This window comes from Chaetomium strumarium (assembly GCF_033439665.1).
Source record: "Chaetomium strumarium strain CBS 333.67 chromosome Unknown B0T15scaffold_5, whole genome shotgun sequence".
NCBI classification, from domain to species: Eukaryota; Fungi; Ascomycota; class Sordariomycetes; order Sordariales; family Chaetomiaceae; genus Chaetomium; species Chaetomium strumarium.
This window is the reverse complement of record NW_026944433.1, coordinates 222,530-242,209: the sequence shown is the minus strand read 5'-3', so window position 1 is coordinate 242,209 and position 19,680 is coordinate 222,530. Positions and strand designations below refer to the sequence as shown.

Below are 19,680 nucleotides of genomic sequence, written 5' to 3'. Positions count from 1 at the left end.
TAGCTGGCCAGCCCCGCTGTCAACGACCCCTCAGTCCTTTGCTAAGGTAGTTAAGTCGTAGCTGGACTTGGGGCCCCTTGAGGTAGAGAGACATCGAGCCGGTCCCATGAGGCGAGTTGCTGGTCTCCCTTCCGCAAGAAAAGCTGCCCTATCAGGGGAATCAGGCGGGTTCCTTCTGCTCCGGATATCTGATATATTCATCGCTTGACGTTGATAAGCCCGATCGACGTCTCAAATAGGTACGGATGTGTCTACTGCCTAGCGGTAGAGATGAGGTGCTCCTGCGTGATAGCTTCGCGGACGAATTGTAGTGGCGCCGAAGGTTAATTGCCCTCCCTTGTTCGCGCCGCATGAACAAACTCGACGTCGGCAGTTTTAGCCAGACAGCCGCCGCCCGAACTGGCAGCACACGCCTATCGGATGGCAGCAGAGGCCGCTCCCCGCCCGGCTGCCGATCATGGCTGCTGTGGAAGGGGGGGATACTATAGTTACCGCTGATACGAAGTGTGCCGTTCCTAGCTTGATCCCGTGTCCAACAGTTGGTGGTTGACCGTTGTCTTGCATAAAGAGCCAAGACAGCAACTTCGCGGCATTTGCAACCCTCTTTACAAACCCCCAAAGCCCCGGGTAAGTGCCTCTCGGTGGGGGGAAATTGCTGTGATATGTCGATCGGTAGATCCAAACACGATAGGCGCCTTCGTGGCCAACAACGGTGCGTGTGATCATGACCCCTTTCCGTCGCCTCGATTTTGATGAGGCATAAAGCATGACTAGAATGGCACGGCCTTCTACTGTACGGCAGGCAAGCTAGAATAGTCTGTATTGTCTGTCAATCATGCAGGACCTTACTTAACAATGTTAGCAACGGTACTTCGTAACTAACAAGGAAAGCATCGACCGGTCTCACCACTCCGCCCTCTCTCCGGAGTAGGTCGCCAACGGAGAGTTGTGTATCCCTCAGCCGAGAGAGATCGCGCGAAAGGAAACGCAGTGGATATGCTGCCACATCTTCCACTAACACAGCAGGGGCGAAGTGCTCGGAGAAGGACGTTAATAGCTCGACCACAGATCCTGGTCATCTCCTCGTCTCCATTGACATATAAACTAAGCGCGAGATAGATATTATGTGCTCCACTGCTTCCCCTCTCTTGCCCATGGAAATCACGAGCCCGCAGTTCGCCTTACACCGGATATGACCTTTCATCACTTCAACTGGCCATCGTCCAGGCCCTGCCACACAATACAACCACCCGCCCATCGTACACTGCGTTACACAGGAGCCCTGTTGGATATTGCAATATCAGGCCCGGCCGGACTTGTAGCCGGCCCCCATCACCGGCAAGCGGCAACTGGTCGTGATCTTCCCTGACTGTGGTGTTGCCAGTCCCGCACGCTTCTCCTCTGATCACCAGAACCTGAAGTCCTCGTCGCTGGAGTCATCCTTCACAACCCTATGACGTCTCTCGCCGGCGGCAGACGGATACGCCCGAACACGGGGCGATCCGGGTGCGTTTCCTTCCGGTAGTATTTCTCCCGAGCGTGTGCCACCTGCGGCGGTGATGCAGTAATACTCTGCCCGTTACTCTGCCCGTTGTGGTCTTCTTCGGAGTGGTAGCGTGGTGCTTGCCGACCCTACCGCGCAAACACCTTGACGACTCCGTCGCCGCCACCGCTGACCACCCACCGGCCGTCCTGGCTCCAGACGACCGTGCAGACACCCTCGCCGCGCATGACGCGGTGGCTGGTGATCTCCTGCGTGCAAGACCGCTTCTCCAGAGACCAAAAACGGAGCGAGGCGTCGTGGCCTGCGCTGACCAGCTCCCGGCCATCGGGGCTGAGCGAGAGGCTAGAGATCGAGGCTGGATGGGCGACCATGTTATACGTGCATTGGCCTGTCAGGACGTGTTTAGTTTAGTTCAGCTCGCGCTACCTCCGAAACCGAAAACGTAACGGGGAAAGAAAAAAATGAGACTTACCGCTATTGGCATCATAGAACCTGACGTAGCAGTCCTCGTGGCCCGAGATGATGACACCCTCGACCCCTGACCCAGCCATAGCCCGACCGCCCCCGGTTGGTCCTCCACCGGCCGTGTCTTCCTCGCTCAGCATGCCCTGATGTGGCTGGTCTAACCCGACTGTGGTAGCCACGATGGCGTTGACGCTGGTCGACACCGTGCCGTCGTATGTTTCCAAGCTGGCCATGGTTCCAATCTCCTCGCCCGAGCGTGTGTCGTAGACGATGATGGCCGCATCGGAATAGCTGACCACAAACGTCTCGCCGTTGGGGCTCAGCGGCGTAATGCACGTAGGACTCGCCTTGGAATTCCGCCGCGAGATCGTGTGGATCAGTGTATGGTGGAACGGCAGGTTCGACGCTGTCGTGGGCTGCGGCGAGTTGGGGAACGCCGAGCCCGAGCTCATCGAATTGCCTCGAACACGACCGCCCTGTGCACGACGCCCTCCGGCGGGCTGCGGAGAGGTAAGCTGCGGCGGGGCGCTGACCGCCCATATCTTTACTGTACCATCCGCTGCTCCAGACACGAGCAGGATGCGGTCTGGGGTCCCATACGCGTTGGCTTGACCGAAGATGACACCCAGGTTCGTGGGCAGAACGCAAAGCGCCCAGACAGCGTCCGTGTGGCCGTCCAGAGTCGCTTTCGGGTCTACCCTCCCCCGCTCCCAAACTCGAATCGTCGCATCTTGCCCGCCCGAGAAGATCCAACCGTCGCCCTGCGCGCGGCCGCCCGTCGAAAAGTTCGGTGATTGGGACCACGAGGTTAGCGAGAGGACCGCTCCAGCGTGGCCACGGTGCGTGAAGTCGGCGGTGACGTCAAGATCAGAGCCCCCTGTGCTCATCTGCCCGGGGTGCCGATCCGGGAGGTGGAACCGCTTAATCGTCCCGTCGTCCCCAGCCGTGCAGATCTCAGGCTCTCCGGGGCTACCGCCACCGGAGAAGATGACGGTTCGGACCGTGTCTAAGTGGCCGCGCAGGCCAAACTTGAGCTTGAAGTTGGAGCTCTCGGGCTTTGGCCCCATTCCGTGCAGCGACAGCTCATGCTCTGCGCTCCGCCTGCGGGTCATCGAATTCGAGCTCTTTCTCCGATGAGAGAGGGATGCGCGGTTGGGTGACTTCGGGATATTCTCGGCCGTTGGAAACACATCGGTATCCGGGCGGGTGGAGGCCTGCTGTGGCTGATTAGGCGCAGCGGTATCCGGAAAGTTGGCCTCGTTGAAATCCCAGCTGTCTGCCTCGGCCACAGCCCGTTTCTCAACGCCATCCCCCCTTTCCTCACTTCGGCCTAAATGTTTAGCGGACTGGTTGGCTGGCTCCCGCCCTGGTTCTGGCACCGGCTTCCCGGGCGCACTCATTTGCGCGGGTGGCCAATCCGTGCTGTTGCTGTACGCCATGGGAGGGTGTTCGGCGTTAGATGCACGGACCATTGGGGCCGATTGGAGATCAAGTGGCTTAACCGGAAAGTTACCCGAAGCTGGTGGTGCTGGCGCCTGGTGATTCGGGGCAGGAGCCGGTCGAGACTGCGCGGCAACGAATTCGCGAACATGATTTGGCTGCTGTTGCTGTGGCTGATGCTGCAGCTGGTGCTGTTGTTGGTGTTGCTGCCGCAGTCCTTGCTGGTAAGACTGGTCTAGAAGTGACTGGCCGAAGGCATCACCTTCCCGGAGATCTTCGATTATTGGAAGAGGTGGTGATTCTCTCGGGGGTATCGGGTTCGCAGGGGTTATCATCAGGTATGTGAACTCGGCTTGGCACTGGTCGAGGAAAGATTTGAGCTCGTTGCGCGAAGATTCTTCGTCAGCGAGACCGGCCTCAAGCACCCCACCGTCCATTGAGGGCGCACTGGGCTTGTCGGGGGATGCTGCATGTCCGCGAGTTCAGTTAGTCTTGTGGTGTTGTATGTAAAGCCACACAAGTCGGCTGCGCTGGGGAACTCACGCCGTAGTTTTTCGAGAAGCAGTGCGGCACGGTCGACCTTGGGCTCTGTCTCGATCCCCTTTTCAGACTTCAACAGGGCGGCCTGGTCCTTGACCTTCTTCTCGAGTATTGTGACATATTTCTTCAATGCCTTTTGCGTCGCGTCTGCCCGTCGCGCCTGTCCCTCGAGGTTGGCTATCCTGCTCTTCATTTCCTGCCTCTCGATCTCCCAGGCATTGCGATCGCGTTCGTGACGGTGCCATTCTGTCTGGAGAAAGCGCATTACACCTAGAGGCGCGTGACGTCAGCAATGGATGCTCCCCTATGTTCTCAACTTGATCGCGACACTGACCCTGGAGGGTGTATTCGGTGGTTGGCGGTTGGTTGGCGTTGCTGCCCATGATGCCGCCTGCCTCGTGCGCACCGACGCCAACCCCACTCCCTCCGTTCGTGACCATGGCGATCGCCGAGGGCGAGCTTATATGTTGAGGGACCCGAGGCGACTCGATCTAGCCATGAACGGGCCGACGCGCGGCGACAAGGTGAGTTGTGCAGGCGCAGCTCCGGGGCTCTATCGGCGGATGTCGTTCAGGGGGCTAAAATTGAAACCCTGTCTTGTACTCGAAGCAGAACCAGCGACTGAGCGCTGAGAGCACAGCACACAGATATCGCGGGAGAAGTGAGCTGAAGGAAGCCGAGACGCGTTTGGCGTAAGAGAAGTTCCTTTTACTTTTTTTTTTTCCTTCAGTGCCAGATCATTCTGCAGCAGGGCGGCAATGCCCCGTGCTGGTGATGCTGGCCAAAAGTGACAAGCCACAGTGCAGCGTGAGGTTGTTGGACCCACATATGTGTGGCGCTCAAGCAAATCAGCACCCGCCGCTACTAGTAACCTGTGGATGCATGACAGCCATTTCCAGTGTGACGTTCAAGTTGCTGCGGTGTGTCAAAAAACAAAGGGGCCCCTGAGCTTCAGCTGAGCTTTCGTCACGAACTTACCGTGCAAACTCGCCAAAGTGACAAGTGCCACATGGAGCTGTAAGGGTTATCTTGACGGTGTCTGATAGGTCAGATCTGGAGCCCACCTATAGGATCTCGCGCTTTTTTCACCGCGGCTTCCCCACGTAACACTTACCATTTTCGCGAGTTTGTACGGGACTCGCGTTGCACACCCGGGCCTATGACAGAACCCGGATCCGTCGAAGATGTCAATTATCTCCGTTGATGGCGATGGGTCAGGATGGAGGCATGAGGAACAGGAAGGGCTTCGAAAGACTCGTCGCCAAGACCCTCGTGTGCCGCGCCGTCTGCACTGGCCTGGTGAACACTCAGCGAACCCGGAGGACTGCCTGCCAGGTCGGCCGTCGACATAGCCGCGGCCATTGTCGACGACGCGGAGGCGGAACGAAACAAGGGACCACGGCAGTACGGCGCCCTAGTTACCTTCGATGTTCAGGGCGCCTTTCAACACCCTGCCTGTACTTTTTGCAGACTGCAGCAGTGCTCGCCGAACAAGGCTGGGGAATCAGCCTTGCGGCGGAGTCAGCAGTTCCCACACCGGCAACAACCCACAAAGACTGACTAGCCGGCTGCAGGCAGAGACCACCTCATGCCTAGGCTGGCCGCACGGAAACGGGACCCCAGCGTAGTGCGCCAAGGTAGCCCGCGCCGGGCCGTCGAAGAAGGAACAATTTCGCGCACACGGCGACTTGCTCGCCAGCCTGCCAGCCGAAACCATCGTCGTGTACACGGGCGGCGCGTAACATCAGTCCGCGGGAACGGCGGCTGGTTACGGTACCAGTCTGAGACTGGCTGCCTTCCGTCAGGGAAAACCCTCTCTGGGTCTACAAAGAGCCACTCACCTTTAGCGCGGTCTACGACGCGGAAGTGCTGTTGCAGAGAGCTGTAGCACAGTCGTCTTCTACTGGCATAGTCAGGCCGCCGTCGCCGCGTGGATCGCCTGGTCCGGCCCTAGTTGTGATAGACCTGACTGCTCGGGACACCTGCCAGGACGAGCAGGATGCCTTGTCACTTACACTCTTAGGACCGTCTTGGTGCAGATGGACAATGTTAAGGTTGTTGAAGAATGCGTCTGGGATGGGCAGGGAAGCCTATCCACATCTGCGTTCTCATCGTAGCATGGCGCCAAACAGTCAAGAGCTCGACCTCCAGCCTCAACAGGGTTGGGAAAGAATGTGTCAATTGATGGGGCGTCACGGCTCTGCAGAATCCCCTGGCACCAAGCCGCTTCACACCACCACCACTAGAGCGGTCACTACCATGCCCTATGCTTAGGAACTTTGGTAGAGGGTAGGTACTCTACAGCCTTATTGCTAGGCATCGCTCCGTGCTATGGGAGCGACTCTACAACGGCTCCCTGCACCGCATTTTCGTGAGAACCTCCTCGATTCAACATGCTCGGCACAGTCCCGAGCTCTGACGATATATAGACTACGCCATCACCCATCTCATTGACAACTCTTGAAGACAGATTGAAAGGAGATTGCGGACATCGGCGCTAAGATGGAGGTGATACCGGCGAATCGGTTAGGGAGGCCCAGGAACAGATTATGGAGATCAACCAGAAGATAGAGGAGGCGGAGAGGGAGCTTGAGTTGTGGGAAGGGGGGCTTGAGAAACTGGAAGGGGACCTTGATAATATGTCGCTGGACAGTCTTGAGAAGCCCTAGGGGGACAAGCAGCGCCTACAAGAGTAAGAGTGCGTCGTGGATCGGAATCTCCCCTCTCTCTACACCGCTGGTTCGGAGCAAGTCCGTTCTCCTCCAAATAAAGAGTGTACCGTTCCGAGTCCCTCAGACGTTGTTGAACGTCAAGGGAGAATTTCCCCTCCCCGCCATCGCGCTCGAAGAACATCTTGAGTTCGTACTCGCGAGAGCCTTCTAAAACTTGGGAAAGATGCCCCGATAATACGTGTTGACGAAACAACTATGGTGCCTGAGCGTGACGGAGAGGCAAGTCGATCCGCTTCGGGAGCTTCCGGTCCCATTCAGAAGCAAGCCGACGGCAAGGCTCAGACACGCCCGCTCGAAGGGCGTCGCGAAACCAGCGGTACTCGATCTGGTATTCCACTCCTGACACCCTGTCCGGAGGAAGTCCGGCAAGCCACGTAGGCGGCAGAAGGAACTGCCGAGGCACCGTGCTTGCCCATTCCCAGTCGATTATACCCTGAACTCGACGAAGTAACAGACATTATAGCTGCCGTTCAGGGGATCTCGAAACATCCGGCAGACCCTGGACGAATTGTGCTAGGAAGCCAACTTGCAGACATCATTTGGGTCGATGGAGTCAATGAAGGCATTCAGGCCTTCTTCAATTTGTTCTTCTGTAGGCGGGAAACTGTCCATGGGCTGATGGACCTCAAGTTCTTGGTAAACGAAAGTTGAAAGGCAGCTTCTCAACGTAAGGGAAACAAGATGAGCAAATGGCCTGCACACCGCGCTGGGGAGCGAGGTTCATTCACCACGGTTAAGCAATTGAGTGAGCGGACGGCAGTCAAACTACCACCTAAAGGGTCTGTACACCAAAGCCCATGTCGTCTTGGCATTGCATTTGACAGACTGCGCAACAGCGGCAACACACAGACACAGGCAAACAGCCCAACAGAGCCCTCAACAATGGCTGAGCTGGGCCTATTTGGCCTGTGGGCTCCATCTGCATTTCGCATATTGGCAAGACGCATTGGGGTCCTGAAGAATCCGGGCTTTGATTCGTTCCCCCAGAACCACAAACCGAAGCCGCTCGGCGACCCTACAGTTCAAGCTCCTCGACCTCCATCCCACAAGTCAAGCATGTCTTGACCGTCATGCCTTGCTCGTTCTCCACCGACCGACCCCAGTCGTGAACATGTTTCCCGCCGCCGCCGATGGCGTCTCCGAATTTGGCCGCTTTCCCTACCCCTCCAGCGGCGGCGGCGCTAGTGCCTGCCTTCGCATTGCTCCGCCGGAAGGCGTCTGTCCTGGTTTTGCGCTTCAGGTCCAGCAGCTTCTCCTTGAACTTGGCCTCCTTGCGCCTCTTCTTGTCCGCTTCGCGCTTCTCGAACTCGGCGTCCAGCGCCTCGGCCGAGCCCCACTTGTGGTTGAAGGCGTAGTCCTCGACTTGGTACCGTAGAAAGAGCATCATGTCGTGCCAGTGGGACTTGTGCGGGTTGGGCTTGTTCAGGTGCGGCAGGAGCTCTTCATCCTTGAGCTCAGCTGCGGAACGGAAGAGTTAGCGGTGTGAGAACAGACAGACGGACGTCTGACAAAAAGGGGATAGTAGGCGACACACGATCTGTCAGCAGATAGTCCTCCTTGCACTCCGTCTTGGTGAGCAGGCTGTACTTTTCCGGGTATTTCTCCTTGCAAGAGTTGCACACGGCACAGCCAAACACCTCCTCCCAGACGAAGTCGATCTCCAGGCTGCGGCACTCGCGGCACCGCTTCCGCGTCTTCTCGTCGGCCAGGGCGCTTAGCGAAGGCTCAAACGGCCCGCTCTTGTTGCGCTGGAGCTTCCTGATCACCTGCATCCGCTCCCACTCGGCTGCCGTCATGTGCGCCGGCTTCTGCTCGGGCCCCGCGGGGCCGGACCCGCCCGCCGCTGTGGTGGACATGCTCTTGTTCCATGGGTCGTCCTCGGCACTCAGGAAGCCGCCCTTGGTGTCGGTCATGGCGCTGAAGTTGTAGTCGACGTATTTGCTGAACTTGCGCGACATGGGCCGCAAGTCGCCGCCGTCCTTGCCGGCCGCCGCTGCGCCATCTTTCGGGGCCGCGGTGCGGGCATCTCGGTTCGTCACGGGTATGTCGCTTCGCGATATGGATGTGTACGGTCGCTTCTTCCCGGCTGCGGGGACGGCTAGCTGGATATCGTCCGTTGCGATGAAGCCGGAAGCTGTCCGCGGCGCCGGTGGAATGCCGGCCGATCGTTGCTCTGCTTCACGCTGGTCACGTATGGCCTTTGCGCGCAGGCGCGACTCTTCCTGGTGGGTCAAACTGTTAGTGGGACGGAATGTCGCAAGTACCTAGAGGAAGCGACAGTGAGTGAGACGCACTATTCTGCGAGTAACCTCTGGTGTCGGCGGGGATGGCGGCCGTCTCGAGACTGTTGCTTGTGTTGGAGGGGTGCCTGGTCGCTCCATTGCGAGGGCGGGTGCTTGGGACCCACGTTCAGGGTGCTGAGCCAAAGCCGTAAACCGGCAAAACACAAGTCAGATGGCCAGATTGAGGGATCGTTTGTAGAGAAGTTGTCAAGGCGAGTTTACTTGTAGGTTGTATGTAAGTGAGAGTCACAAAGACGGATGATGTAGGGCCCCACCAATCCCGACGCGGGTTAGGGGATAGGTCAGGGGACTCAGGGGAGCCCGGGAGCCCGGAACCCGCGCCGAACGATTCGGAGTGGCAATTTGACTCGCAAAACACCTCCGAGGGGTCCGAAACATGTGCAACCTGGAACTCGTGGGCTTCGTTCTGGTGCCCTGCCGTGGTACTAGTCCGGAACTGAGTATTTCAAGGCAATGTTGTCATTGAGGTTGCCACGAGATGCGTGTTGAAGATATCCCTCCTTTGCCCACTTGCACAACGTCTATTACTGTATAGCGATGCCTCTTAGCACATTGCAGTATACTGTACAGAACCTCCCCAATCATTATTCATGCAGCTAATTATTAGCCACTGCGAACCCCCCGCCGCATCAATTTACTCTTCCTTGACACCACCGCGTCCGGCCCGCTCGGCGCTCTCGACGGCCTTCTTGTCGGCCTGGGCGGGGCCGCTCTGGAGCCCGCTCATGAGGCCGGCCGCCTGCTTGAAGGGCCTCTTAAGATCCCCCACGGCGGGCTGGCCCCAGAGGTGGATCTTGGTCAGGTTCGACTCGAGCGCGCTCTTGAGCGGGATGATGCTCTGGATGAGCAGCGGGTTGGTGTACTTGAAGTAGAGGTGCATCACGGCCATCATCAGCACGCCCATGCCCTGTCCGCGCATGAGCTGCTTGAGCTGGCCGACATCGTAGGCGTGCACCGTGGTGGTGACGAGCTTGCCCTCCTCGCTCGAGCCCATCGGCGCCGGCTCGACGTACTTGAGCGTGGTCATGTCTGTGCGGGGGGAAGTTGCGGTTAGGCCCGATGAATTTGAGATTGTCTAAACGAGAATCCTAGGCTCGCGGCACGTACCCTTCTTCTTGTCGATCACCACCTTGATGTACATGTAAATGCCCAGGATGATGAGGTTGCTGGTGATGTAGGCGGCGCGGCAGAGGTTGAGCACCTGCGGATCATCGAAGGGGATCTTCTTCGCGACCTGCATCATCCCAAGGATGATGATCAGGTTCGTTCTGCGCCACTCCGTGTTAGCATTTCCCAGCGACTTGGTTGCGATGCGCTCGAGGTTGCGTGTGCTTACACCTGGGGACTGAGGCCAGCCATTGTGTCTGAATTTGCCGATGGCCGAGGGGTCGAGTTGTCGCGGAGAGGAAGACGTGGACGTCTCGAAGCTCGAACTGCGCGACTGTGTTTGTGGTTACAAAGTGACAGGATTTGATCTTCCGCGCAAAGATGTAGCCTGGATCGAGGCGATTTTGAAAGTTGACACGGCAGCGCTCCACTTTCGTCCGCCACACCCCTGTTTCTGCGCGCGCTTACCAAGATTGGTAGGCGAGAACTCGCCTGGAGTCGGTGCTGGAATTGTTCCGCTGCAGACCCGACTCGACGGCGTCAACGTGAATGGCTCGGTGCGGGCCGAGACCCACAGCACGCAACTCGGGTCGACGCAAAAGGCCACGTTCACCTCAACTCAGGGTTCAAGACTCCAAGACGAGAGGAGTGTAGGACTGCAATCTCTCCCTCTCTCCACGTGACGGTTTATGGCCAGCAGCTTGGGACACGATGGTCTCTGAAGTCGGGTATTACAACAACATCTCCGTACCATCCGATGCCAGCAGCAAAAACAATGCCATCGTCAGTGATGCTATTCTCATCATCTCATAATTTTGGTAATGAGAGTGTCTTTGTGTGGCTGAAACATGCCGCAGGCTGAAGGAATGATTGGCAGAAATACCACTGTATGGTCTTTTAAATGCCATAGTTAGGCATACCTTATCTCGAGCTGAAGTTCGGCCGTGAGTTCTAGTCTCATTTCCGCGATCCTGTCCCTCATTGCCCCATAGCCTATTCTGTTAAAGTATGGCTCTGGTCTGCCAGCTTAGTGAGCTTAGTATACCCAGCGTGAGTGGCGGTGCACTTTCACAGTCACACTAGAAACGCTGCTTGCAGTTAGGTCCATGACATTAGCTTGTTGCGGTAGTGCAGATGAAGGACGACCTGCTATTCATCATGCAAAATTTAGATTTGGGTTAGGCAAGCCAGAGAAGCTTTGTGCAAGTATATGCCTACCACTGGCATGATGAACCGGGGGGAGAGAGAGCTTCCTAGGTCTGATTCTCGTGCCCCTTTGCCACGGAGGTAGTGTGTATGTACCGGACATCGAACTCTTCGGACCGGAGGCTGTACGAACCGACGCTGAGGATCTGCCTTGGGATGAGCACGCGATGTCCTTCCTTTCCACCAGCGCGGATTTGAGGATATGAGCGAGGGAAACCAGGAATTGTCGAAGAACACACTGAGTGTCTGCCGCCTTAGGACCACAGCATCAGTGGTTCGGGACCCAGAAGCAATACCCGGACCTGTTGCATGTCCTTAGTATACAAATCTAAGTAAGCTTCCTTAAGCTACCTAGTCTGGCCGTAGGAAGCATGTGCCGAGATGCTTGGAGATTCAGCCTAGGATACTCAGGATAAAAAGGAGCAGGCTCAGCTGCTGAGGTCCTCAAGCTCAAACAGGCATCCATCCCACCCCTCGTTGGCTGTTGCCATGCCCTATAGCTTCCTTCTTGTTTAGTTTAAGACCTGCTATTGGCAAATAAAAACCGAGCTTACCACTGAGAGTGCCGATGTGTAAGGTGGTAGTATGTTGGCCTTGAAGAGGGGCGTGGAAGGAGCGATTATGATAGGTTGGAGGTAGACGATGGTATTGATTTATACCGAATGCCCGGATAGACTTCCCCGCTCGAGTTGATTGACCGGATGCACCCCAGATCATGTTTACTGCCCATTCTGCTGTCTCGGCTAATAAAGTTCGCCCCCCGGGGTTGAAGACCAAAAACCTGGGGTAAAATCTCCGCGACTGGGTCTGGGGAAAAATGTGGGGAGAAGGACCTTCGGTGCAAGGGGCCTGAACTAAGGGGCAAGGGGGGAGAGTCGTTGGAGGGCAGGAGAGGAGGTCAAGGGCATGGTCTCTTAAAGAGCTCCCTGTTGCATTCTGGCAACCCCCGAGACGGGGCCGTTACTCGCCAAATGGTTCTTACTTTCAAAATATTTCTAAGTTCTGTCACGAAGACCAGTCGACATGCACATCCATTCCAAGTTGGCGGCTGTGGGGGGCGTTTTGGGACTCTGTAAGTCCGGAAAAGGACCTAGTCCAAAATCCACTAGTATCTAGGTATTCCGTACTTTATCTTGTTAGCTAACCTACTGCAGGGCTCCAGCCCGCCGCGGCGCAAGCGCAATGCGCCGAGGTGCCATCGACAGAAACGTACGACTACATCGTCGTGGGATCGGGCGCGGGCGGGATTCCGATGGCGGACCGGCTGAGCGAGGCGGGCCACAAGGTTCTGCTGATCGAGAAGGGTGCGCCGTCGACGGGGCGATGGGGCGGGACGATGAAGCCCAAGTGGCTCAACGAGACCAGCCTGACGCGCTTCGACGTGCCCGGCCTCTGCAACCAGATCTGGGCCGACCCGACGGGCTGCATCTGCACCGACGTCGACCAGATGGCCGGCTGCATGCTCGGCGGCGGCACGGCCGTCAACGCGGGCCTGTGGTGGAAGCCGCACCCGGCCGACTGGGACACCAACTTCCCCGACGGCTGGCGGAGCAACGACGTCGCCGCCGCCACGGACCGTGTCTTCTCCCGTATCCCGGGCACCATCACCCCGTCGATGGACGGCCGGCGGTATCTCGAGGAAGGGTTCAACATGCTGGACCGCAACCTCAAGGCCGTCGGCTGGGAGCATCTGGTGCCTAACGACCACCCGGACAGGAAGAACCGTACCTATGGGCAGGCCACCTTCATGTATGCGGGCGGCGAGCGGGGCGGACCCCTGGCGACGTATCTGGTCACGGCGAGCGGCCGCAAGGCGTTCACGCTCTGGATGCACACCGCGGCAAAGAGGATTGTGCGCGAGGGGGGCCATGCTACGGGCGTCGAGGTCGAGTGCAGCGGCGGCGCGTCGGGCCATGCCGGCGTGGTCAAGCTCGCTCCGGGCACGGGGCGGGTTATCCTGGCCGCGGGAGCGTTTGGGTCTGCGAAGCTGTTGTTCCGGAGTAGGAAACTACATACATATATGTCTCTAATACGGGTTCCAGGGAACTGGCTGGCTAACAGCGTGCATTGCAGGTGGCATTGGGCCGACGGACCAGCTGAATGTGGTCAAGAACTCGACCGACGGCCCTACCATGATCTCGTCGGACCAGTGGATCAACCTGCCGGTCGGCTATAACCTGAATGACCACGTCGGAGTAAGCACGCCTCTCATCTTGTATTGTATTGTGCATCAGGGTGAGGGTGACTTACTAGTAGTTCCGCTCTTGCTCCAATTAAAGACCGACATTGAGATTGCCCACCCGGACGTCGTCTTCTATGACTACTACGGCGCCTGGACCAAGCCCGTCGTTAGTGACACCGAGAGATACCTGGGTAAGTGGCAAGGAAACGAAACGAAGAAGGGGAAGCGGAAAAGGGGGCTGACAGTCTGTGAAGCCAACAGGACCGGTCCACTGGCGCAAGCTGCCCCGAACATCGGCCCCATTGTAAGTTGACATTCTATTAATGCCGGTACAAGACATAAGAATACCACTGAGTAGTACCACAATAACTGACCCCCTTTGGGTTCCCAGATGTGGGAGATCATCAAGGGAAGCGATGGAATATCGCGCCACATCCAATGGCAGGCCCGGGTCGAGGGCTCTCTGAACAGTACTAATGTCCCAGTTTCCTGATCTAATAATTGTGGAGACCGGGAAAGCTGACGGGACGGGACGCAAGCATCCATGACCATCACGCAGTACCTGGGCACCGGCACGGTCTCCCGCGGGCGGATGACCATCACGCGGCAGCTGAACACCATCGTGTCGACCCCTCCGTACCTCCGCGACGCCCACGACAGGGAGGCCGTCATCCAGGGCATCGCCAACCTCCGTGAGACGCTCAGGGACGTGGCCAACCTGACGTGGATCAGCCCGAAGTCGAACGTCACGACCGAGGCGTTTGTGGATTCGGTGAGCAAAAATCAACCTTTCTTTTATATATATACTACCTTCACTTACCTACCCATGTAACGCAAAAGTGGCATGGCACGGCATATGACTGGACTGACGCAGGACACTACAAAACACAAAAAATATAGATCCCGGCCATCCCAGCACGGCGCTGCTCCAACCACTGGATCGGCACGGCCAAGATGGGCGCCGACGACGGGCGGAGCGGCGGCACGGCGGTGGTGGACCTGGACACCAGGGTGTACGGCACCGACAACATCTTTGTTGTCGACGCCTCCATCTTCCCGGGCCACATCACCGGCAACCCGTCGGCCATGATCGTCATTGCCGCCGAGCATGCCGCGACGAGGATCCTGGCGCTGCCTGTTCCTACTATGTAGTACACATAAGGCAGCCGGCTGTGTTGTCTGTGTAAATACCTAGGTACCTAGTCTGTTTCTGGTTGGGTCTATGCATTCATGATGATTATCGAACCTTCTCGGTGGTCAAGCAGGGTTGGGGGCATGCGGCATCGCTGGAGAGTCCGGGCCGGTTACCTACCTGCTGAGGTCCCATTGCCCTGTCTAGGATGTACTTTTACACTACACACAAGACAACCCCGAGTGTGAACGAACCAAGAAAAAATCACGCATTGCGTTGGCACCTTGATGATGATGACTTGGCCATGGAGCCGCAATGCGGCCAAGAGAGATGACGCTGTACTGTTAACGTACAATCTCGGTTGTGCAAGTTTCACAAGTTTCTGTTTCATGCACCCCACGAGCTGTTCCACTGTCTCCCGTGAAAAGGAACGGAGGCAAGTGCCGCTGTATCTTGATCGAGGTTAGTTGCAATATCTCGGCCTCCTCTGAGTGGCGGCCGCTGCATTTTAGCCGGCCGGAAGAAGGCGGCAACGCGGCTACCGGAGCCCGGGGTCGGGTCGGGCCCAGTTTGGGGTTCGTCGAATCCGGGAATGGCGCCGTTGTGCCAAGGGGGAATTCGGCCCATCCGCGGAAGGGTGTGCTTGATTTGTTAGGCCATCATTGGGATGATAAAAAGGTATATAAGACTGGGAAGTCTTTGGGGGGTGTCTTCTGGTGGGATGTGTAAAGACAAACTGACTGATCACCACCAACACCAACTGACGCCGCCTTGAGAATAAATAATTCCTGTCAGTACCTCGTCAACAAGAGAGTCTACGAGAGCATAAAAAGAAAGAAAAGAAAGAAAAAGAAAAATGCTGGCCACCGCCCTCGTCCTCCTCGGCGCGGCCCTCGGCGTCAGCGGCCACTACACGTTCCCCAAGGTGGCCAGCGGCGGCGACTGGGAGCACGTGCGCAGGGCCGACAACTGGCAGAACAACGGCTTCGTCGGGGACGTCAACTCGGCGCAGATCCGCTGCTTCCAGGCGAGCCCCGCGGCGGCGCCGTCCATCCTCAACACCACGGCCGGCTCGTCGGTGACCTACTACGCCAACCCCAACGTCTACCACCCGGGCCCCATGCAATTCTACCTGGCCCGCGTGCCCGACGGCCAGGACGTCAAGTCGTGGAACGGCGACGGCGCCGTGTGGTTCAAGGTCTACCACGAGCAGCCCAACTTTGGCGCCCAGCTGACGTGGCCGAGTAACGGTATGTTGTTGTTTGTTATGTTACACAGGTGTTACACAGGTCTTCTCTCTTCTTCAAAAATAATTATCTCACGAATTATTATAGGCAAGAGCTCCTTCCAGGTGCCCATCCCGCGCTGCATCCGGTCGGGCTACTACCTGCTCCGCGCCGAGCACATCGGCCTGCACGTGGCCCAGAGCCAGGGCGGCGCCCAGTTCTACATCTCGTGCGCTCAGATCGGCGTCACCGGCGGCGGCAGCACCGACCCGCCCAACAAGGTCGCCTTCCCCGGCGCCTACAAGGCCACCGACCCGGGCATCCTCATCAACATCAACTACCCCGTGCCCACCTCGTACAAGAACCCCGGCCCGGCTGTCTTTAGCTGCTGAGTTGGGGAGAGGGGGTGGGGGGGCGCGGAGGATCAAGCTTAGATTAAAATCAAGGGGTGGGCGGAATCGCTAGTATCTCGGGATCATAGTCCGTCATTCTCTCTGTAGATAGTCTTCTCCTCGAACGAGTACATAAAACCAACGTTCGACTCGCAGACGAGCACTTCAGTGTGATCTTCAACAGTGCCATGATGTCAAAAAGTGAATGTGCCCAGGGCGGTAGCGAATGCACCCCGCGTGAACCACCGTTTGCCGGAGGCTTCAAATATTATTTAATATAAGGTAACTACCCAGATTGGGAACATCGGTGGCACGGCAGTTCCACTTCGGATGTCTCCGTTCCATAGTCCAAAGTGATCGAGCCGTACTGGAATGGATTGGTTGACTTGACATCGTTGTGTCGTGACGGCTTTTGTCGCCAAAGTGAAGGTCATGGCGCCATGGGAGCTGGGAGGACTGTTATTATATAACTACTAATAGCTTGTTGGTTCAAGCGAGGTCTGCATGACCTTTACACTTTACAGCTGGCCAACTCGGTCAACTCCCACAACTGCAGACTATACTCCCAACCAGCCTTGAAGAATCGGAATCGGAATGCAGCTCCTTGCGACTCTGCTGCTTGCCGCTATGGCAGTGGAAGCACATTGTGCGTCTCCTTTCCATCACCACTTAAGTAGTCAGAACTACCTATGTTACGTATTGTACAAGCTAATACTCTTTGGAGACACCTTCCCCAGGCTCGTCGTCAACGGCCAGGCCGAGGAGAAGGACTGGTCGGCCACGCGCATGACCAAGAACGCGCAGAGCAAGCAGGGCGTCGAGAACCCGACCAGCCCGGACATCCGCTGCTACAGCTCGCAGACGGCGCCCAACGTGGCCATGGTGCCCGCCGGTTCGACCATCCACTACGTCTCGACCCAGCAGATCAACCACCCGGGGCCGACGCAGTACTACCTCGCCAAGGTCCCTGCGGGCGCATCGGCCAAGACCTGGGACGGATCGGGCGCCGTCTGGTTCAAGATCGCCACGACGATGCCCAGCGTGGATGGCAACAAGCAGATGGTCTGGCCGGGGCAGAGTAAGAGAGGAAACTTTCCCGGTAAAATAATAGTAATAAGAAGAAAGTCAAGTTTGCTAACGGCACCTAAACCAAAACCGCAGACACATACGCAACAGTCAACACCACCATCCCCGCCAACACCCCGGACGGCGAGTACCTCCTCCGGGTCGAGCAGATCGCCCTGCACATGGCCATGCAGCCCAACAAGGCCCAGTTCTACCTCGCCTGCTCGCAGATCCGCGTCACGGGCGGCGGTGGTGGTGGCAGTCCCGGCCCGCTCGTGGCGCTGCCGGGCGCCTACAAGAGCAACGACCCGGGCATCCTGGTCAATCTGAATGCCATCCAGCCGGGGGAGTACCAGCCGCCGGGGCCTGCTGTGTGGAGGGGGTGAGATATATCATATCCGTGAGGGAATGAGAGACCTGGTTATGTGAATTGTGACTTATGTAAGAGATCCATGTGTAAAGAGGTCGTCACACTATCCAAGGAGACGTGAGCGAAATGGCCGCTTACACATCATTCATGATTCATGATCATGCTACATCAACAGCTCGTTGACGCCATGGAGCCCACTTGTGACACCCAGTTTCCACCAAGCGAGCAAATTGTAGTACTCCAAAGTCTCCAAGATCTCCGATCACCATGGGGTTCTGACATAGTCGATTCTCTTTCCCCGCCTTGTTGTTCGACCCCGCGCTCTCCACCCCGTCGACTCGTATAAGAAGGGGCTCATGGGATGGTGAGTTAACGGACTGGTATGGTAGAGAATCCATCGAACCATCCCTCGTAACTCTCAATAACCAGTCAATCCAAGAAACCAACAATCAATATCCTCACCATGGCTATGTACAAGGTTGGCCAGACCGTGCGCTACAAGCCCGTCGGCGGTATGTATTATTGCTATACCAGCATCTCGTATTTTGCAATGCTCGTTTCGCCTCCAGGAAACAACAGAAAACAGCATGCTGATAACACACTCACACACCACCTTCCTGACCAGGCCCGGGATCCAACACGTCGGAAAGCACCGGCGTCATCAAGAACGTCCTCACCGAGCCCGGCCGCCAGGCCGAGCGGAACGTGCAGGCGAGCCAGGACCGCCCCCGCTACGAGGTATGGAACAATCTCTGTGCGTTTGCGCCTTGCTATACGGTATGTGCTGGATTCTCTAACACTTGTTTTCTTTGTTTCCGCCCTAGATTGAGAACTCCAACACCGGAAAGATGACCTCGGTTTACGAGGACAACATCCTGGAGGAGGCTTAAACCGTTTCCCGGGTCGATGTGCTTGGGGGATGTGTCCCATGTATGTACCAAGTACGATACAGACGGTCGGAAGTGGGTGAAAATATGAGTAGCTTCTCCTCTTCCGCTACGATGTGCACCACCAGATGTCCGGATCGGTAGTTGAAAACAGTCAAAAGGCTCACCGTCCCTGAAGTGACTCACCCGGCGGCTGTAACCCACTGATTATGTCCCACTACTATTCGTGGTGGTACCATCATCCATGCATCCGTTAGCACGTCCATTCATACATCTGCGCATTAGTACCTTCCTCATTGAGCGTTGTTAGGTCACCATCAGCCCTATGATAGCCTGCAATCCCGTCGTATGTGCATACATGGTGCGAGTCATTGGATCAGCAATAGGTACCACTGCACATGCACATGGACACAACCTGGAAGTTCCTCACCGACTGAGTTCTTTTGTCGTTTGACGGCATTGGCTGCTATCTATCGGCAGCTCTGAAAAAGCGGTCTGCCTGGCCTGATATAGTCGTTCTCTCAGTGTATTGTACAATACTTGACGTTTCATTTGCAGATCACTCTGGTGGTTACGTCCCGTCGGTGATACCGGTTGATATAGGGTGCACCCGGTTGCTGCAGCCTAGGCGCCTCCATCCTCTTTCTGTCTGGACTTGATAATAAATCCCGCCTCTTCCCCTTGAGATTCCTTTAAGAACTGCAAGCCGTCAGATATCTCCCGTCGCAGCATCACTTTCGTGCTCCCCAAAAAGACGCATCTGATATCACGCAGCCAAAAGGAATTTCCCCCGACCTTTCTACACATCACCCCACCCCTCTGAATCAAAAAATGGCATCAAACCCAAATCCAAAAGACACCGACCTCGTTTCTCTCGCCTCAGGCACCCCGCTGCTAAGCAAGAGCGGCGGCCCTCACAAGGGCGGTGCTCGCTCCAATGACTCAACTCCCGCAACAACAAAACGGAGCCTTCTGAGCATTCTTTCCGGTACTCGTCGAGACATCACTACCACCACCACCACCACCACCACCGCCACGAGGACGAACGGCCCAACCAAATCATCTTCGGAGGCGGCGCCGCCGCAGCAGCAGGTAGAAGACCTGTACCGGAAATTCCCTGCCATGGGTG

The 19,680-nt window shown here is 57.0% G+C and overlaps 7 protein-coding genes across 7 annotated transcripts; 4 read left to right on the top strand and 3 right to left on the bottom strand.

Moving 5' to 3' along the window:
• Window positions 1-1,355: 1,355 nt before the first annotated feature.
• Window positions 1,356-4,556, bottom strand: B0T15DRAFT_224704 (WD40-repeat-containing domain protein). The gene is made up of 4 exons (XM_062862859.1): window positions 4,284-4,556; window positions 3,953-4,219; window positions 1,977-3,875; window positions 1,356-1,892 (listed from the first exon to the last, which is right to left on the bottom strand). The coding sequence occupies exons 1-4, from the start codon at window positions 4,387-4,389 to the stop codon at window positions 1,633-1,635; spliced, it is 2,532 nt and encodes an 843-aa protein (XP_062719729.1). The 5' UTR covers window positions 4,390-4,556; the 3' UTR covers window positions 1,356-1,632.
• Window positions 4,557-7,249: 2,693 nt separating this feature from the next.
• Window positions 7,250-9,294, bottom strand: B0T15DRAFT_224707 (XPA protein C-terminus-domain-containing protein). Its single transcript, XM_062862860.1, has 4 exons — window positions 9,239-9,294; window positions 8,976-9,184; window positions 8,216-8,903; window positions 7,250-8,139 (listed from the first exon to the last, which is right to left on the bottom strand). Exons 2-4 carry the CDS (start codon window positions 9,060-9,062, stop codon window positions 7,697-7,699), a joined length of 1,218 nt encoding a protein of 405 aa, XP_062719728.1. The 5' UTR covers window positions 9,063-9,184; window positions 9,239-9,294; the 3' UTR covers window positions 7,250-7,696.
• Window positions 9,295-9,393: 99 nt separating this feature from the next.
• On the bottom strand, window positions 9,394-10,512 carry B0T15DRAFT_535065 (inorganic phosphate transporter Pho88). Its single transcript, XM_062869478.1, has 3 exons — window positions 10,321-10,512; window positions 10,092-10,252; window positions 9,394-10,013 (listed from the first exon to the last, which is right to left on the bottom strand). Exons 1-3 carry the CDS (start codon window positions 10,341-10,343, stop codon window positions 9,619-9,621), a joined length of 579 nt encoding a protein of 192 aa, XP_062719727.1. The 5' UTR covers window positions 10,344-10,512; the 3' UTR covers window positions 9,394-9,618.
• Window positions 10,513-12,138: 1,626 nt separating this feature from the next.
• On the top strand, window positions 12,139-14,815 carry B0T15DRAFT_224604 (cellobiose dehydrogenase). The gene is made up of 8 exons (XM_062862857.1): window positions 12,139-12,369; window positions 12,452-13,297; window positions 13,371-13,492; window positions 13,577-13,670; window positions 13,734-13,783; window positions 13,871-13,949; window positions 14,019-14,251; window positions 14,380-14,815. Exons 1-8 carry the CDS (start codon window positions 12,321-12,323, stop codon window positions 14,629-14,631), a joined length of 1,725 nt encoding a protein of 574 aa, XP_062719726.1. The 5' UTR covers window positions 12,139-12,320; the 3' UTR covers window positions 14,632-14,815.
• Window positions 14,816-15,216: 401 nt separating this feature from the next.
• Window positions 15,217-16,384, top strand: B0T15DRAFT_535060 (glycoside hydrolase family 61 protein). The gene is made up of 2 exons (XM_062869477.1): window positions 15,217-15,861; window positions 15,946-16,384. Exons 1-2 carry the CDS (start codon window positions 15,468-15,470, stop codon window positions 16,227-16,229), a joined length of 678 nt encoding a protein of 225 aa, XP_062719725.1. The 5' UTR covers window positions 15,217-15,467; the 3' UTR covers window positions 16,230-16,384.
• Window positions 16,385-16,658: 274 nt separating this feature from the next.
• Window positions 16,659-17,935, top strand: B0T15DRAFT_224576 (glycoside hydrolase). Its single transcript, XM_062862856.1, has 3 exons — window positions 16,659-16,875; window positions 16,954-17,307; window positions 17,391-17,935. Exons 1-3 carry the CDS (start codon window positions 16,824-16,826, stop codon window positions 17,678-17,680), a joined length of 696 nt encoding a protein of 231 aa, XP_062719724.1. The 5' UTR covers window positions 16,659-16,823; the 3' UTR covers window positions 17,681-17,935.
• A 198-nt stretch (window positions 17,936-18,133) lies between these two features.
• B0T15DRAFT_398935 (uncharacterized protein) lies at window positions 18,134-18,554 on the top strand (the record flags this gene model as incomplete). Its single annotated transcript, XM_062864981.1, has 3 exons — window positions 18,134-18,176; window positions 18,290-18,402; window positions 18,489-18,554. 3 exons carry the CDS (start codon window positions 18,134-18,136, stop codon window positions 18,552-18,554), a joined length of 222 nt encoding a protein of 73 aa, XP_062719723.1.
• Window positions 18,555-19,680: the final 1,126 nt, after the last annotated feature.

Excerpts from the sequence above, each read along its gene's own strand:
- B0T15DRAFT_224704 (XM_062862859.1), bottom strand. The coding sequence starts at position 4,389 with ATGGTCACGAACGGAGGGAGTGGGGTTGGCGTCGGTGCGCACGAGGCA. Across the intron at positions 3,876-3,952 it reads GCTTCTCGAAAAACTACGGC|CATCCCCCGACAAGCCCAGT; the intron begins GTGAGTTCCCCA and ends GCGGACATGCAG. Across the intron at positions 1,893-1,976 it reads GTTCTATGATGCCAATAGCG|GCCAATGCACGTATAACATG; the intron begins GTAAGTCTCATT and ends ACGTCCTGACAG.
- B0T15DRAFT_224707 (XM_062862860.1), bottom strand. The coding sequence starts at position 9,062 with ATGGAGCGACCAGGCACCCCTCCAACACAAGCAACAGTCTCGAGACGG. Across the intron at positions 8,904-8,975 it reads CAGAGGTTACTCGCAGAATA|GAAGAGTCGCGCCTGCGCGC; the intron begins GTGCGTCTCACT and ends TTGACCCACCAG. Across the intron at positions 8,140-8,215 it reads GGACTATCTGCTGACAGATC|CTGAGCTCAAGGATGAAGAG; the intron begins GTGTGTCGCCTA and ends TCCGTTCCGCAG.
- B0T15DRAFT_535065 (XM_062869478.1), bottom strand. The coding sequence starts at position 10,343 with ATGGCTGGCCTCAGTCCCCAGGT. Across the intron at positions 10,253-10,320 it reads GCTGGCCTCAGTCCCCAGGT|AACGAACCTGATCATCATCC; the intron begins GTAAGCACACGC and ends GGAGTGGCGCAG. Across the intron at positions 10,014-10,091 it reads GGTGATCGACAAGAAGAAGG|ACATGACCACGCTCAAGTAC; the intron begins GTACGTGCCGCG and ends CCCCCCGCACAG.
- B0T15DRAFT_224604 (XM_062862857.1), top strand. The coding sequence starts at position 12,321 with ATGCACATCCATTCCAAGTTGGCGGCTGTGGGGGGCGTTTTGGGACTC. Across the intron at positions 13,493-13,576 it reads ACCTGAATGACCACGTCGGA|ACCGACATTGAGATTGCCCA; the intron begins GTAAGCACGCCT and ends CTCCAATTAAAG. Across the intron at positions 13,950-14,018 it reads GGTCGAGGGCTCTCTGAACA|CATCCATGACCATCACGCAG; the intron begins GTACTAATGTCC and ends ACGGGACGCAAG.
- B0T15DRAFT_535060 (XM_062869477.1), top strand. The coding sequence starts at position 15,468 with ATGCTGGCCACCGCCCTCGTCCTCCTCGGCGCGGCCCTCGGCGTCAGC. Across the intron at positions 15,862-15,945 it reads GCTGACGTGGCCGAGTAACG|GCAAGAGCTCCTTCCAGGTG; the intron begins GTATGTTGTTGT and ends GAATTATTATAG.
- B0T15DRAFT_224576 (XM_062862856.1), top strand. The coding sequence starts at position 16,824 with ATGCAGCTCCTTGCGACTCTGCTGCTTGCCGCTATGGCAGTGGAAGCA. Across the intron at positions 16,876-16,953 it reads TATGGCAGTGGAAGCACATT|ACACCTTCCCCAGGCTCGTC; the intron begins GTGCGTCTCCTT and ends TACTCTTTGGAG. Across the intron at positions 17,308-17,390 it reads GATGGTCTGGCCGGGGCAGA|ACACATACGCAACAGTCAAC; the intron begins GTAAGAGAGGAA and ends CCAAAACCGCAG.